This window comes from Thunnus albacares, chromosome 16, assembly GCF_914725855.1.
Source record: "Thunnus albacares chromosome 16, fThuAlb1.1, whole genome shotgun sequence".
In the NCBI taxonomy this organism is placed as follows: domain Eukaryota; kingdom Metazoa; phylum Chordata; class Actinopteri; order Scombriformes; family Scombridae; genus Thunnus; species Thunnus albacares.
This window is the reverse complement of record NC_058121.1, coordinates 7,440,214-7,458,019: the sequence shown is the minus strand read 5'-3', so window position 1 is coordinate 7,458,019 and position 17,806 is coordinate 7,440,214. Positions and strand designations below refer to the sequence as shown.

The 17,806-nt window shown below is 38.2% G+C and overlaps 1 protein-coding gene across 7 annotated transcripts in view; it reads right to left on the bottom strand.

Moving 5' to 3' along the window:
• Window positions 1–17,806, bottom strand: part of ryr3 (ryanodine receptor 3) — a 120,767-nt gene that overhangs the window by 46,160 nt on the left and 56,801 nt on the right. For all 7 annotated transcript variants that reach the window (XM_044377105.1, XM_044377108.1, XM_044377107.1 and 4 more), the window contains 12 exons: window positions 17,383–17,591; window positions 16,761–16,924; window positions 16,558–16,606; window positions 16,284–16,444; window positions 15,056–15,218; window positions 13,900–13,986; window positions 13,055–13,281; window positions 12,049–12,261; window positions 10,544–11,153; window positions 9,802–10,002; window positions 7,039–7,141; window positions 6,636–6,770 (listed from right to left, as the gene is read on the bottom strand). In XM_044377105.1, coding sequence (XP_044233040.1) covers window positions 6,636–6,770; window positions 7,039–7,141; window positions 9,802–10,002; window positions 10,544–11,153; window positions 12,049–12,261; window positions 13,055–13,281; window positions 13,900–13,986; window positions 15,056–15,218; window positions 16,284–16,444; window positions 16,558–16,606; window positions 16,761–16,924; window positions 17,383–17,591 — 2,322 coding nt within the window. The remainder of the gene's footprint in view (window positions 1–6,635; window positions 6,771–7,038; window positions 7,142–9,801; window positions 10,003–10,543; window positions 11,154–12,048; window positions 12,262–13,054; window positions 13,282–13,899; window positions 13,987–15,055; window positions 15,219–16,283; window positions 16,445–16,557; window positions 16,607–16,760; window positions 16,925–17,382; window positions 17,592–17,806) is intronic.

Genomic DNA, 17,806 nt, shown 5'->3' with positions numbered 1-17,806 from the left:
CCTTTAATACTATTTGGAAATAAAGAGTGCAGCTGCACAGGTAGCAAAAAAAAAAAATGTTGCTACTGCATCTATACAGATGATGATAACACAAACATATATATCAGAATAGATCTGACATAGATAGACATAATCAGTGACAAACTGGAAGGAAAATCCTCTCATCTAATAATAACTTGAAGAAAAATATTCTCATCTAGATGAAGACAAAGTAAAACATAACACTGAAATAAAAACTGTCTCCTAATCAGCATCTGGTGCACTGTGTGGATCAAACAGGACTCCCCAGTGAGATGTGTTACATTTTTTAAATTTTCTCATCCCTTTTGGTATGCTGTGGTATAAAATGTAAAGCTACAACAATTAGTCAATTAGTTGATCAATTAATTGGCAACTATTTTGATAATTGTTTGTCATTTTTCATGCAAAAAGGCTGAATGTTCACCTTCTCATATGTGAAGATTTGCTGCTTTTCTTTGTCGTATTTTAGGTATATAGGTTATAGGATATAGATTTTGGACTGTTACTTGGACAAAACAAGCAAATTGAAGACATCATTGTGAGCTCTGAGAAATTGTGAATGCCAATTATTCAAAATTTTTAAGAATTTTATAGACAAAGACATTTAATTGCACTTTCCTCATCCATGAATTTGAAATTAACTCTTTCTCTGTTCCAACAATGCTATTTGTATATACTTTAATTAAAATATTAGTCAAAATGTTTGCTGATTAAGCAGCATCAAACGGCATCATTCTGTTATTTTTAACAAACTGGAACTCACTGAAGCTTTGTAGGGAATAACAAAAATGCCAGACACAGGCAGCAGACTGCATCTCTAGTCAGTTTTTCTCTGTGCCACTGCACCAACAATACCTTATAATATTGTGCTGTGCAAAAATATCCCAGATTTACAACAGGTGTCCAAGGGTGGAACCAGAATAAGTAATGTTTCTGAGTCTGCAGTCCTATTGTGTTTATTTTTACTGGAGGTAAATCAGGCCTCTGTAGCTGTATTTTATCCTATGTATGAATCAAGGCAACACAAACACACATATTAGAAAAAGCATGTTAGAAAAGGTTCAAATCTGTGGTAATGAAATGTGGAATTACTGTGTGAAAACAACAGCATTTCTCTTCAACATAGACGAGCCTGTCAAGACTCATTAGAATGCAAAACAAAACAAAACATTATTTTCTGTGTATAAGAACAAAGTGCTGAGACTGGCTCATACTACAAGATCTGCTCCAGGTCCAGGAATGCCAGTTTACGTCTTCAAACAATGACTCACAGTCTATTAACTCAGACTAAATACGTTGAAAATGTACATACACCACAGTAAAGTGATGATACGAACACGAGTCGAAATAAGTATGTTTTACCCTTCTTTTAATCTGTATTTGCACAGGGAATCCTGGTTAAGTTAAAAATTCTCTCAGTATTACAGGAGTATTTTACAGCCATGAGGTACAACTTCTGTATTCTTACTGAAGCAGCTGGGTTCATGTTCTACAGGGCATTTCATTGGTAGTCTCATATATCTATATATTTTTATTACTGATTATTTTCTCCATTAATCATTTAATTATTAGGTCCAGAACATGTCATCACTACTTCCTAAAGCCCAAGATAATGTCTTCAAACACCAAAAATCCAGAGATATTCGATTTACTATCACAGAATAAACAGAAAAAAACAGCAAATCCTCACAATGGAGAAGCTGAAACTAGATAATGTTTGAAATTTCTGCTTGAAAAGTTACTTTGATTTATTGCTTACAAAAGTAGCTGGTGAATACTTTTCTGTTGATAGACTGATCACTCCATCTCTAAACAGAAATAATTCATGGCCGACTTATAATAACAGAGCTGTTCACATTGCAGGAAAACTCAAGCCATAATGCATAAGGCACTCTCAACCCTGACTCAACACCATCTTACATTAAAACATCATACATTTTACATTTGATCAGAAACCTTGGAGCAGCTCCATGGCTGTCTGTGGTTATTACATTTACATTTCAGAAATTTAATCAGACCACACGGTCAGAAATGACTTACAAAATCTTAAAAAGTAAAGAAGCTTAAACTTATATATCACCCACATGACAATCATCCAAAAAGGAGCTCAAGAGGAACCACAACAGTACCAAAGCAGAAGAATAAGTAAAACATTTTGTGCTATCCATGAAAATTTTCTATCACCAGGAAGGTAAATGTATAACTAAGCAAAAAGAGCTTGGATCAAAAATAGAGCCAAGCACAAGTTTAGTATACTGTAAGTATCATTATTCATGTCAGGAGACATGTAATTTGACTTGATGACCCAACCATATGCATGTTCTGGTCATCATGTACACAGATGACACTGTCATTTATACATCAGGAAACGCTTCAATGCTGTTGCAGATCCATTAAAAGTGTACATTGAAGAAGTATCTGGTAGGTTTGACACCTTGAGTCTGGAAATGCAGTTTGATCTATCACTATAAAAAAAGTATGAATAAATAAAGAGATTAAATAAATGTACTGCTTAAGCCGTCTCAGCTGAGCACTAGAAAGAGAAAAGGTAATTGAAGCATATTTATAGAATGGCTTTTACACATAGTGTCCACTTATCAAACTGGGAGTTTTGGGAGTTGCATGTACAGTATGAGGCTGTAAAGCTCTAACAGTCCTGGATCACTGCTCTGCTCCCCCCTGAAGTCCAGTTCAGGGTTAGAAGACAGTGATTGAATTTTTAAGCAAAATGCAGCTACCACTACTTTTTAAAAAATGTTTTCCTTTGTGCATTACGTTGTCTATGACTTATTAATGGTAAGAGTAAAATTGACTTTTGTCCGTCCTTCAAAACATTTAGACTCCAGCAGGAGTACCTTGGACGGAAAGGTCTGCAGAGACACAACTATGGGGTCTGTCAATTTAAAAAGAGTTTTTCATAAAAAAGAATAAAGTTTGTACTCTACCTCCGTGATTCATTTCACCCACATTTACAGCAGTGAAAATGCTCAAATCTGGACACAGTGGACAAACTGACATGAGATGAAAAATAAAAATGTAGCCCACACTGGGAGAATTTCTTCTTACAAAGTTGTTAAGTCTGGGTGAGGCTTTGAACTGCGTCTTAAGGTCTCATGAGACTTCAATCTCAGAGATGACAAGCAACAATAAAAGAAGGCACAACTACAGAGGAACTCAGTGACCTGGACTGATAAATGTAGTGGCTACAGCTAAATGCTGCACCACTACTTCCAAATGATAACATTGTTATTCCAAAGCTATCACTGAACTGTGAGTGTTTAAGTCAAACACTCCAACATCTGTAGCAAACAGAGGGTCGGATTCGTGCAGACTTCTAATGAGAGGCGAGACAGATCCAAACAGAGGGAGCCAGATGCCCTGAAGATGAATGTCCCGCAGCTTTACATCTGCTCTGCATCGTCTCGAACAGTAGCTCACATGGGAGTCATCACAAACACAAAACTACCCTGTCTGCAAGCTAATCTCCAAATGACCACACACAATATGGCGTCATTAATAAACACTTTTAGGTTTACAATTAAAATCTTTTGGATTTTGATTCAATAAACCCCCATCTTTTCAGCAATAGCTGTTAAATTTACATTCTGTAATCACCTCTTTATATATTATTTATTATTGTTAGTGGTGGAGTCTGCCATTCCCGTACTGGATTAAAATTGCCAACCCACGCACAAGGGATTCACAGGAAACAATGCATGCATGTCATCCAGTGTTACTGTTTTTAATTTTATATCAGACTAAAAGGTTAACTGTGAGCTGCCAGAGTGATTAGATAAAGAGCTGCAGACGAAAGGCTGTACACCTCCTCAGCAAGGTAAACAAATTCCTGTTGCCAGTACTGGGCTCTGCTGTGAGAGGAAGACTACTCTCACCGTGTGCAGCATGAAATCAGATCACAGTTATTGACTGACTTCTTTATTAAAACAACTTGAGTTTATTTGGTGTGCTATAAACAGATACATCAGTTGCTCCTCTGTTGTGGTTCTGACAAAGCAGCTGCTCAAAGAGTGTTTGCTGTAGTATTACTTATATTGTTATTATAACTGTACTTACAATCCGTGTACCTTCGTCTTAATCAATTTCCTATTCTGAAACGAAAATCGGAAAATGAAAAACAGGGTTTTTATAAAAATGGTTTTATCACTCAATTTGAAAAAAATGATATCAAAGCATTTTCTGACAAAAAACAGAATTTGTAGAAAAAGGCTTGAAATTCTGTTTTTTCATTTCTCAAGTTTCATTTTTTCTTGATAAGGAGCCCTCTATCTAGGGTTAATATTAATCCTAACAGTTCAACAGTATTAACAATAGCTACAACATTGACAGTTCAGGGTGTCATCAACAACAGGTGTCACCAAGTCAACCAGGATTGAAATCTTAAGGATTATAACTTTAATAGCTGAAGTGCTTGTGAATTAATTTTCAGCAGAGACGGGAACACTGAGTTGGCCATATTGATAATTGTACTATTACAAAATATCAAATCTTTTTTTTGCTCCTGTTAACTTTTTTTTGTAATATTTGTGGTGCCACAGCAAAAGCTGCAGTGTCTTAAATTCATCACTGATAAGTTAATACTGTTTTATAACTGAAAGACTTTTTAAAAAATCTCTCAAGATGCAGATGGTAGATATGAAGAGCACTGCAAGCTGGTGTATGGATACATAAAATGAAGGATAATTTACAAGTACTGCATAGTAATCACATTAAAGCAACCAACCTCCATTACACACCAAATTCAATCATGTGTTCTAAAACCAATTTAAATAGTTACAACATCTGATATTTATAATTCTACATATAACCCACTCACTCCCTGAGAGAGTTTAAGAACAAAACAACTGAGATGAGGCTGTCAACAGCAGACAAAACATGGAGCTGCTCCACTGACAATGAACCGCAGACTGATTTTGAAGATGACTTAACATTTCTGTTCTGTTCTGTTCTGTGATGGTGCTAATAGCTCTGAAGCTGTAAGACACTATTCTTTATAAAACCACCCTGCCACAGTGCTCCTCCACAGCCAAAAAGCTCTATGCTGGCAACTGTACTGAGAATGTGTTGAATCTTATTCTCGTAGATTTAGGAACAAACCCTGTTCATATGAACCATTTTCTTTGTTATAAAAATTAGTCGGAACTAGGGATGCAGCTAACAAGTAACTGTCATTATTGATTAATCTGCTATTATTTTCTCTATTCATCATTTGGTCTGTAAAATGTCAAGAAATAGTGAAAAATGACAATTTCCTAAAGCTCAAGGTGATGTCATCAAGTTGTTTGTTTTGTCAGTCAAAATTACAAAAATATTCAGTTTACTATCTCAAAAGACAAAGTAAGCAGTAAATCCTCATTAAGAAGCTTTAACAATTAAATATTTGGCATTTTTGCTTGGAAAATAACATAAATGAATAATCAAAAATATCAAAATAGTTGCCAATTAATTTTCTGTCCAATCGACTTATTGTTGCAGCCCTACTCATAAAAGTCAGTTATGTTTGTATATTTTTTGTAATAGTGAATGATGAACTTACCAGAACTAATAAAATGTTTTGATTGATTTGGTGTTATTCAGATTATACATTAGGGTACATAATCTTAAATATACAGACATTCAGATAACATTTACATGTTTCAAAAATGACAGAATAATAGACTGTAAGAGCAGCTTGTTTCCTCCACTAATCATTTAGCTTGACTACTTCAATATGATGTAGAGAATGTAATGCATTGGTCTCTCAGAATCATCTTGAATCACATCATCTGTCCACTTATAGAGCTGTTCAATAATGCAGGGTAGGTGTGGGAGGCCAGAGTAAGGCATTAAAATTTATAGCAAAGAGTCTTGCAAAGGCTGTCCATTAGTCTTCTATTATTTGAAACAGAACATACCGTGCCTTCAGCAAAACGCATTAGAAAAGAATATTGAAACCACTGACTCAAGGGGAAAGCAAAGACCTTGTCAAACCAGTCGAATGGCAGTGTCTTTTGCTCTGTATCATTTATGATGAATAAATCCATATGACAGATGTGGCATATCAAAGCTAATGTTTTGTAACATGTACAGTATAGAGATTTGGATTAAAAGATTTCAGATGGCTTATGGCTTATTGCCTTTCCAGCAAACCTTTTGATATTAAATAGATGCTGATAATGATGGTACGCAACATCACTGAAATCCTGTGTAACTGTTGCACAGCACCAAGATGAAAGTTGAGGTGATGAGAGTTAGTCTGCCTCCACTGCATCTGCATCATTTTATGAAACCAGGGTCTTCAGACATCAGTTCAAAAGTCACAAATCTGGGTTCATTGTCCCTTAAGAACATGTTATAATATGTTGTTAATACTCTCATGTGGTTTGACAGTTTACTTGTGTGTTGTCTTTTTGCCAGCATTTCCCACTTTAAAATGAGATACATACTTCATATATATATATAGTGTGAATTCCTTCATCTCTTAGATGTGATCTAGTGCATCTGAATAAGTTAAAGTTTAATTGAAACGCTGTGCTGTGAGATCTTCAGAAACTCTGGTAAAACCTAAGTGTTTAGGTTAGCAAGAATTATTCCTCTTTTTTCTTAAAGTGACTTACTGGGAGCTGCCTGTTCCATCTCTGTGGGTTCCACCTCCGCCTTCTGAGGTGGGCCCTTGATCTTGTAGAGCAAAGCGAGGAGACGGCCTTTTATTGAAGTGTCTTGCTCTTCCTCATCCTCCTCCACTGGAATTCCTGCAAGGGGAAAGACATTTCTGTCAGACAGCCTGAATTTCCACCTGTTATTATCTGCCTTCAAGTTCAACCAGTTAAAAAGGAGCCAAGTTTTTTTTTTCTTAGTCAAAGGTCAAGAACAAACATGTTGGAACTGAATCAGTTTGCGTGACAAAATACTTCACCTTAACTGAAACATAAGCAGCAAGTATGGACATCTGTGAGCAGTCATGAGCAATATTTATATAAGAAATGTACATTATGTATTGAGGAAGCAGTTGGACTCTACCACAGTGCAGTCGCAGTTCTTCATGGAAGCCAACGAGTTCATCCTGGATGTCTTCGGGACAGGGGCAGTCATCCCCTGCATTGAAATTCAACAGGATGTTGATCTGCAGGAAACAGACAAACAGAACAATACAGTTAGAAGGGGAAGGGAACACAAAAATATGTTTTGGGGAGCAGTGGAAGTAGAAGAATTGATAAATAAGCGCACAAGCATGTGAGAGAATGAATAAAAGAAGAATGGCATAGCAGAGAGCAGTGGAAAGACAGAGGATAGCACAATCATTATTCAGAGTCACGCTCAATAGCAGAATTACTCATGTAGTCTCCTGCAATGAGCTCTCACACGGGCTTTTCAGATTGTATCCGTCTGATCAATGCAGAAAGATAGTCTGAAGCATTTTACATCAAGTCTAGGGACAAGAGAAAGTGAAAACCTTTAAAGTAATTCTTCATCATGTGACATTATTTAGTTTTAATGATGAGGTTTCCTTAATGGTTACAAATCTACTGTGTCTGCTGTATGTCACAAGCTAACTATAAAACAGACTAAATATAAATGAGATGCTTACTCAGGCTAAGCAAATGCAGAGTCCAGTTTAGGCTATTCTGAAGTCTATTTCTAGCAGGACTTTTTAATAAACCATAGGAGGAACATACAGCGATACAGCATACACCTGCTGCTGACCACTACTACTTATTTTTCAATGTAGCTGTAGGCTTGTGCTTATCTGCAAGGTTTTATAAGCTCAGAGGGAGTGCAATTAAATACTTTGAACATGAAAGCTTTCCAGTCCTGCAGAGCTTAACTTTGGCTCACTCTTTGCGATGCAGCTTTGTTGTATGCAGAAGTGCTACTCGGCACAAAAACAAGTGATCTGAAACAGAGACAAAACAGAAAAGAAACAACTGGAACCTTTTGGCTACTGGGCAGGAAGAATAATATTATACCTCTATCTCCCTCCCTTCTTTGGCCCCGGGACACAGAAAGAGAGAAATGGGTGTTGAATGAGGCCTAGTCATTAAGTACAACGATCTGAGCCTCTGGCACGCCGGTGTGCTGACGCAGTTATTACACACTGAGCTGAAAAACACTGAAAGCATGCGGTGTACGGGAGGGAACAACTTACCAATACTTAACCAAAGGGTTATGACCACTCTGTCTATTTAGGTCATTTAGATAATAAATAAAGCAAAAAATGATTTTTACGGGAGCACAGAGGAATTTTTTATTCATTAATTTGAAACCAACAGATATATATTCTCTATAGTCCGTTCACATAAGGGCTGAAACTTAGTTACGTTCTTGATTAATAGTTGCTCTATAAAATGTCAGAAAATAGTATCAAATGTTGATTAGAATTTGCGGGAGCCCAAGTTGACAATTTCAAATTGATTTGGCTGATTAACACCCAAAATGTTATGTTTAATATCATAGAAGATGAAGAAAAGAAATATTCACATTTGAGAAGTAGAAACCAGTGAATTTTTGCCATTTTTGCTTCAAAATCAATTATCAAAACCGTTTTTTGTGGATCAACAGATCGATTAATCAGCTAATCGTCTCAGCCCGAATACACATAATGCTGAATTTACTAAAGCATGAGTTCAACTTAATATTATTGCCATAAATGTTAGTCACCTTCATTCATTCCCATTTATGGACCCAAAGGGAGAGTATCGTGGATCCAAATAAACAATAAGGGTAACACAGTCTAGTCTGCCCCCTGGCTGACCATCGCCTGACATGGTGCAACGAAACCTGAGTCTGACCTCTCTGAGTAGCTGATTGCTTCAACATCTGCTGTGAAAGTGAGTCAACCCTGAGAGGAATAATTTGGTCTTAAAGGTTCAGATACCACAGACTGCTCCAGTTTGATTTAGGTTTCCTAGCAGCATCTGCTGTACTGTATGTTCTGGTCAAACTACTAGTTTTGAACATCTAGCTGAGATGACTTTGCATTTTTGTACTTCCTTGTGCTTTTATAGTCAGTTTTCTCTAGCAACCTGCTCTGAACTCTGCAAAGCATTTTAAGGTTATGGATATATTTTCAGTGCTGGTGTGATTGAATATGTTCACATACTCACAGAGCTGCTTGTGTGTGTGTCACACACTGTTGTCAGCTTCAATCCTGTCCAATTACATTGTTACCATGATGACGAGTTGTTACTGTCGGTGCCATGTACATGTTAATGCAATGTTCAAGGTTCGCAAACAAATGAAAAAATGATCAAGACAACAGAGAACAGGTGAGTTTTGAGAAATCTTTTCAGAACAGTTTTGGTTAATAAATATTTATGTGGGTACATCTGAGAGGATATGATGATATGATATGAGGGCATTGTTATGGACCTCTGGTCTTGTAAAAAATCCTATATGGTCACTTAATAAAACATTCAGTAACTCTGGTCTATGCTGTAAATTTCACCTCTGGGACTAATAACGATTTTCTAATCTAAATACGAGTAGTTTGACTTTCACTGCACAGTCAAATCACTGTGCCTTACACATGGCACAATTTACCCTTTGGGAATATCAGCTGAAAATAAAGTTAAGGACCAACCAAAAACCAAAAAGGCACGTAAACTGCAAACCTCTGTTCCAGTCAAGGTCATTCATTTTTTTTTCATCCCAAGGCTCAAGTGATCATTCTGGGCTTTTGTGCCAATATAATACTTCAAACAACCTTGAACATACATTACATTTCAAACAGGATATAAACAATTCTTCATACGCCGCTTGTCTCACTGCAGTATTGTACATTACCTGCTCTTGTGGAGGTGAACGAAACTCTTTGGTCTTCTTGGCAGTGACGGCGGCAGACATGTTGAGCGCCTGCATGAGCTCATTGTAGCGGAACTTCTGGTTGAACTGCAGCTTGGCCACAAAGTTGTCAGAGAACGCGACGATGGCCTCGATGCGGTGCTTCAGCTCGCAGTCGCAGAAGTAGTGCAGCAGCTCACACATCTGAAAAACCCATTCAAAGAGGTTAATTCAGCAGGGATAAAGAAGTAAATTTTGAATTAAAAGTTTCATTTCTCTTTCTGTGTCTGTATTGTTTGATATGGTTTTTGAATAACTGGTCATTTTTTTTTAATCATCAAATGATTAAGAGTTTTTTGAGTTGAAACAAAGAGAGATCTCAGATATATCACAGAGATTATCTGTCCCCATCATTCATGGATTAAAGCTGTGTTTATTAAGTTTGAATGTTTATTGCATTGGGAAGTTTTTGTCATTGAAGGAAACATTAGTATTCAAACACCGCACTTTCCTTTGCACTCATGCGGTTACTTCTCAGTGAGAAATAAATCATAAAAGCTTTGAAATACTGACAAATGAGGAATGACTGTACCAAACCGGATGATGGCAAATAAGATGGCTAAAATTAAAATTTAATTAAAACCTTGAAAGATAAATTAATGGACTTAGTCTTGTGCAACTATTTTCAGTCTCACATTTAAATCACTAAAATGCGCATGCATGCTTTCATGATCATTTTCATCACCTGGCGTTTGACAGACTCGGGCAGTGATTTCTCCAGCAGACCTTTAATGGCTTGTTTACTCTCCTTTGTTTCCTCTTCTCCTGCCTCCACGGCCTTCTCCTCATTCTTGCTCACCTCCTCCTTCTCCCCAGACACAGACACTTCATCTCCCTTTGCTTCCTCGCCCTCCTTGTTGTCACCGAACACGTTAGGGTCAATCAGGAGGAGAATCAGTCTCACCTCCTCGCTGGTTAGGACCCCCATGATTAACAGCGTTCCAATCAGCTTGAGAATGGGTACAAATTGGTACTCTACGCTTCCGCCCACCGGGTCTCGGATGTGGACACCTCCGCCCTGCACGGCTTCGGTGAGCATGCTGATGGCTTTCTCTTTCAGGATGCCCAGGGGGATCTGGGGGCTGTAGAGATACTGTGGGCGCTTGGTGTTGATGATGCTGACGGGGGAGAAGTTGACCCGAGGTTTCAGGGAGGTGCTCAGGCCGACACCGGGCAGAGAATGCTGCTTGGACTCATCAGAGAACATCTTGATGGAGCGTGTCTCTTCTGTCACGGGGATGATGAACTCATTGTTCATCATTAGGCGAGCCTCCTTAGCTGTCTCAAGATGGATGCTGGAAATGAGAGTGAGAATCAGGTAAATTATTGCATAAGTCTGCTAGTGTTGGCCATTATCAGGAAATACATTTTTCAGGTCTGGGTTTAAAATTTGCCTTCTGTAAGTGGTATAAATGTGCAATTAGTGAGATTTCTACAGTCCCACAGTACAAAACCATCACATTATATCTCTGGAAGGTGGCAGGTTGTTTATCAATACCAATGACTCAGCGATTACCTGACTAGCTGCTGAGATGCCAACTTCTGAAAACTCTTTGTGGCTTAAAGTTAGTATTTTGAAACAAAACTCCCAAACCACAAGAATGCAAACATGATATTGATTATGCACTATATATGATTTATCCAAAGAGTGTCTGTCTGCGTTTCAGGTTGGGAATTTACTCCATATGTGAAAAAACAGACAGTCAACCACACTCAATGTCTGCGGGCAATACAAATACATCACAGAGGCATTATTAAGATTTATATGGCAAATTTACTTGGTGGTTTTGTGTTCCGCTCCATCACTTTACCAGTTAATGCTGTTAGAGTTGAAGTTGCAATAAGTTATAATTCTATCATGGATCAACATTAGATTATCTGATGAATTAAAAAAATATATATTGTAAACTTTTTCCTTTCAATGCAAGAAAGTTGAGGTTGTTAAATTTTAACACTTCAAACATTGTAGACTTTCATTTGTATCACTGACAGCAGCCTTCATTATTTTTCCCTACTACACATTCTAGTCCTTCATATCTCAAACACCAACAAATTTACCAATTTATCAAATTACCCAAAAAGGCATGATGGGTAAATTTGCAAGATATAACAGTTACAACACTTAAGTTATGAATGACTATGTGATTATGTTATATTTCAACCAAGTAACTAACAGTGCAGCTAACGGACCTGATAAGGACATTGTAGAAGCCCTCCCTCAACATGCCAGAAAGGTACTGGTTGTCGATGGTGTAGAGCAGCTGTGATTGGTCCAAATGGCTGCAGAGGGCGTGAGCTACGCGGGTGTTCCCCAGAGCACAAAGGGCGCAGTACAGCTTCAGTGTGTGGTAGTGGAACTTCCTCAGGTCTTCATCCTCAGATAACTCCAGGATATCCAAACACCTGGAACAAGACAGAGAAAGAGGCGAGTAATGCAGAAGGGAGGAGTTAAAGCAGGCAGATGCAGGATTATAAAGGTGTCTGTATTTACATTAAAGCAGTATGTACAAGCTGGCAAACTAGATATGCTTTGTTTTTATCAAAAGGAACTACTGTATGTGATTAGACAACATCAATCTGTCTACTGTAAGATTTACCACACTCACTTACACTGTGGTCACTATCCCTTTAAATGCTTCTTCTTGTATTAGACTATTGTGGGAAATGTAGATCATTGCGGACAGTGCAATTTTCTCAACCTTTTGCATCACAACAAATAGTAATTACCAAATCACCAGCACATTAGTTTTGAGACAATGGGGTAAAATAACATATTTAAAAAACATCAGACATAAAACCTTGTTTTTTATATATATTATGTGCCACTGGGTTCGATTTCACATTTGCAACTGAGAGAGTTCATGGGAAATTTGGTCTTAATATTGACAACAGTTGCACTAACAACACCATTAGTGAGAGGTATAGACTACTAACCATCTCAACTATGCTGTTGCTCAGTGTAATTAGTTATCAGGGTATTTAATAGATTGCTTTTTCATGTAGTAATGCGCATGGGATGTCCAAACCACTTATTAATCATAACTGTAATGGCAACAAGGCAGCACTAATGTATTAGACAATGCTGACCTGTAAGTTTTTTTCTAAACATTATAAATATAACAGTTCAGGGCAGAACTAATCACGTTATATACATCATGTGAATCTACAAGTCTGTGTTTTTATCCTTGTTGCAGACCTGTTCTCCTCAGGTATATGTACGGCCATCATCTGCAGCGGTTCCAGACACTGGACCACCCAGCCGTGCCTCTCGCTGACTCGAGCCGTCTCCACGTTTAGGAAGGTGTTCGGCATCCGGCTCCACAGCACAGCCACGATGGTCTGCACATCCATTCGCAGCGGGCACTGCGGCACCGGGTTCCTGTGCTCGCTCTTAAATATGGCAGAAGAGAGCGGCATGGCATCCTGGAAACAGAGCAAGGAGAAGGGAAATAATATGATAAAAAAAGATAGACAAAAACAATGTTAACCATAAGATTTCCTGTTTTAATATTCTGCTTGCTGCAATAAACAATTTGATTCTAAAATCTCTTCTAAGTGATTTAAATATGTAGTGCTTTCAGTGTAGTTTGAAGACCCTGAGGAATCCTTGAGCAACATAGTGAAGAGTTTTACTTGATTAATATTTCATTTACAGTAATTATTCTTACATTATCCCAAGTTGTGTACTGTATATATAAACATATGTATATTGGTCATAGTTTAATTCTAACTACCACTACTCACAATGCAGACAGAGCTTAATATTAAATTGATGATATTAAAAACCTTCGTCCAAATCGGAGTCTGCTGACCAGTGTGTGACTCTTTCAGGATGAATAAAATGAAAAATATGAGAAGCTCTCTTCAAAAGTGTTCTGTATCATTGTAATAATCTATGAAATGCCATGAGTGAGCTCTGGCACCAGTTGAGCAAGTTGAAAAACATTTTTTGAAAATTTGTTGTGGTAATACCAAAATCAACTACCACGCATCATATAATGTTCAAGCATTGCTGCATGTTAGATTCGGAAAGAGACGAACCTTGGTCTTGACAAATTCAAACTGGAACAGGTTTGCACTGGTGGGGCGTACAAACACAGCAGGGAACAGCTTAGTATTCGGTTCCACCTGAAAATAAACAAAGTTAAGTCATAGACATCACGTACTAACTTAATCCTACCTGCTGCATGTTCATGGTAGATGTAACAATACACCAACATGTTGAAACATTGCTTGGGAGGAGATTAATAGTCAGATCTGTCTTAAACTAAACCCTTAGAGGAATCTTAAGTCTGTGATAATTGTTGTTATTTTCTTTAATGCGGTCCTGATACTCAGTGTTGTGAGCTTCTTGTTATCTAAGACAGCGTTTGCTCTTTGATTCAAGAAGGTTGTTTAATCTTTAAACCCATGACTTACTGTAGCTTATGTTTTAAATTCAATGGGTATTAGTTGGTGTATCGATGACAGGCATCAGACACAAATGGTAAATACAAAGAGAAAAAAAAAAACAACCAGAGCTCTGATGCAGGAACAGGACAAGAAGCTTTTCATCAAGGTAAAAAGCTTCTTGATTCCGTAAGAGGGCTTCCCCTTTCAAAAATGCCAATTCACGACTAAAATAAGGAGTGAAAAAAAGGGAGAAAAGGGAGGGATGGTAATGAAGAGATAAAGTAGGAGAAAGATTTAGGTGATGGAAGCTTCTCAAGGCACCGATTTTGATGTCTAGTCAGGTATTCAATATGATGCGTTAAAAAGCTGAGACCAGTGAGGCAAGACGAGGATTACTGAGCAAATGTCTGTCTTTGTTATGAAACTGGCATTGAAAACAGATGAGAATTCAGCTGTATAATTTCCTAACTTCCATTCTGCAGGTCTAATTTGCTGCAGTGCAAATTTGTTTACATTACCTGAAGGGAAGATGGATCTTTTGAGCACGTGCAGGAAATACAAATGAATCTCAACGCTGTCAATGCCAAAAATTTATTACGACAGAAAAACTCAAAAGTTCTCAGTTTCTAAATGTAATAGTTATGGAGCCAAGTGTTGTGGAGTAGTAACCCAAATTTCAACCACACTCAGCTTCTTTTTGCATACAATAGAGAAATAATGACATGCGCACACTGCTGTTTATGAACAAGCCTGTCCTTGTGTCTCAGTCCTCTGCTCCTCACTTCTGTGTTCTGTTCTTATTTACCTGATAAGTTGTGGGCAGCTCCTTGCCGTTGGCAGTGAAGGAGACGAGGCCAGTGGCCAGGTCAATCAGACAGCCGATCTCCAGGTCGGTGTTGGAGCGGCCGGTGGAAGACGGGCTGACTGCGTCTGCTCCACACACCATGTAGCAGTTACTCCTCTGGACACTGCGGCAAGATAAAAGCAGAAAATGAGCTCAGCATGCAGAAATCCATGTGAATGTGAATATCAACAGGACAACAAAGATGATTCAAAATCAAAAGATCTTGTGCTCAGTATTTTTTTCCATTATGTGCCACATTCATTGATCTGTGTTGACTTGTGACTCTTGTCTCATTCATATTCATTCGGTTACACACAGACACACTCTCCCTCCTTTACTCCCCTGAATAATGTAGGAGGATGAAAAGGGATGATAAAAGATAAGTTAACATGTCCATGGTTGTTCAGCTGAATAAGTGGTGTCATTTCAACACTGTAAATAAATTCTGCCACAAGCAGGTCACCATATGTGTAATTCAGAGGTATGTTCAGAAGATGACTGTTATGACTAACAGTCATTGAGGAACACAAGAAAGACATTACTTTATTAAACTAAAGTAATTTGTGAATAACTGTATTTGTTTTTTTTTCATGTGTGATGCATGAAGTATCATAGAAATGTACATGGGAGTATCCGTCTGTATGTGAAAGTCTATGGTTAAATTATTTTCAGAAATACCACTGCCTTTCCTTGCAATAGTTTCTGGGTTTCCAAAAAATAAAGTTTCACAATATTATCACATTCCCATTGATAAATGTTTCAGTATATTACAATGTCTTGCAACACCCAGCAAAACCATGCTATAATGGATTTACTTTAAACTTTGCCTTAAGCATACCAGCACAATGAGGAAAGTGTTATAAAGGGAAAGCAAAAAGTAATGCAAGTGGAACAGAAAAGGTATTGTGAGAAAAGACAAAGTATCTCAAGGAAATGCACTGCTGAAAACACATTCACCAAAGTGTCCTTAGGGGCTCTGTTCATAATAGGATTCACACTGTGGCTGTTAAATACTGTTGTGTGGCGTTCCCTAAATCACAGTAAGGTGGCACATTTTTTTAAATTCCCTGGTATACCCTGATTTCCTCAGAGAACTTGGCAAATCTGCTGACTCTCTTTTACTGCAAAACACTTCTCTAAATTTAATATATCCAATAAACTCCACATATTAATAAAGCAGGTGGCTTGCCTCTCATGGACCCGGCCCCTCTCATCTCCCAGGGTGACGGTGACCGTCCGCATCTTGCTGAGGCTGAAGCTCTTGCAATAGTAATGATAGTCGGGCGTGACCCAGCCAACCCACACAGACGCAGGGTCCTGTCCAGCGAACACTCTCACTGAGTGGTAGTACTGCCAGGAAAACATACAGCACAACAGGTAACTCTTACTAAATGAAGAGAAGCCATTCATGGAAAAAAAATTTCAGATGTCATGGATATCTTTGAAAATTTGGGTTGATTTACAGTTGTGATGCTTCCATAGTCAATAGTCCCATCTTCTCTCGGAGGATGGCTGCAAAAAACAAATTATTTCAGTTGCCCGACAGAGCAAATAAGCACAAATTAAGACAAAATTATCCCACTGATGAATCTGACATTGCCACTACAACAGTCATTGTTCAGGAAAACATATCCACTGCTGTTCCAATGCAGCAATGATGTCTGACCTGAGTTTCATTGATTCGTCCAATAGCATGTCTGCAGAGTAGAACTCCACAGGCATGCTCAGTCTACAGTAGACCATGTCGTTGTTGCTGTTCTGGGTGCCAAATGTCTTGTGGGTGACTTTGAGGCAGGGAGGACTATCAACCGTTCCATCGATCCTCGTCACCTGAGGAGATTAGGAGTGAAAAGAAGGGGATCAAAATCAAAAGAGAATCAATACCAATGTGTCCATCAACACCAGCTACACTGTTCATAATGACTATGTTTACATGCATAGAATAAGCTGACAACTTTTATGTTAGGTTTTTGGTTTTTTTCTGTTTGGTTTCAAACCTGCTTCCCAACAGGAGTTGGATCAATCTAGGGATTAGGGTAACACCCTTCTCTGTGTAGATTTTGCCATTATTGGAAAGATTACAGTGTAGATATAGATAAATAAATATGAGGAGAGAAAGACAAGTATGACATGCAGCACAGGTCCCCAGCTGGAATCAAACCAGGGATGTTGCAGTTATATGGTATGCATGATTTTGACATGCAGCCTTTTATCAGTGACTGAGAATCTGAGAACAAAAATAAAAAATTACAACAACAATAATAATAATAATGAAAATACTTCTTTACCTCAATAAACATGTGGTCCTGGGGTACAAGTACAAAGGTGGGCAGGCGCTTGCTGAACCACATGGTGATCTCTCGGTTCATGTTTACACCGAAGGGCTCGAAGCCCTCCTGGAGACCACACATGGTGTAGTACTTAAAAGTGCTGGCGTCCTTGCCCAGGTTCATTAGTCCAATCTGAGACATGCCCAGGCTACACACGGGGATGAAACCTGGAGGAGGGAAAGGTGGGTTTGCCAGTTAGCAGGAAATGAACAGCTTGTATATGTGTGCCTGATACTTGAGGTTCCTCTCTTTCTTTGCACATGTAATCACACAGTCACTTGGGTGTTTTCCTACCACTAACAATGTGGTCTGTCTCTCTGCACTCAAGTGCTACATTTATTTAGTCTGGTGGCTCTACCACCCTGGCAAATTCATCTAGGGA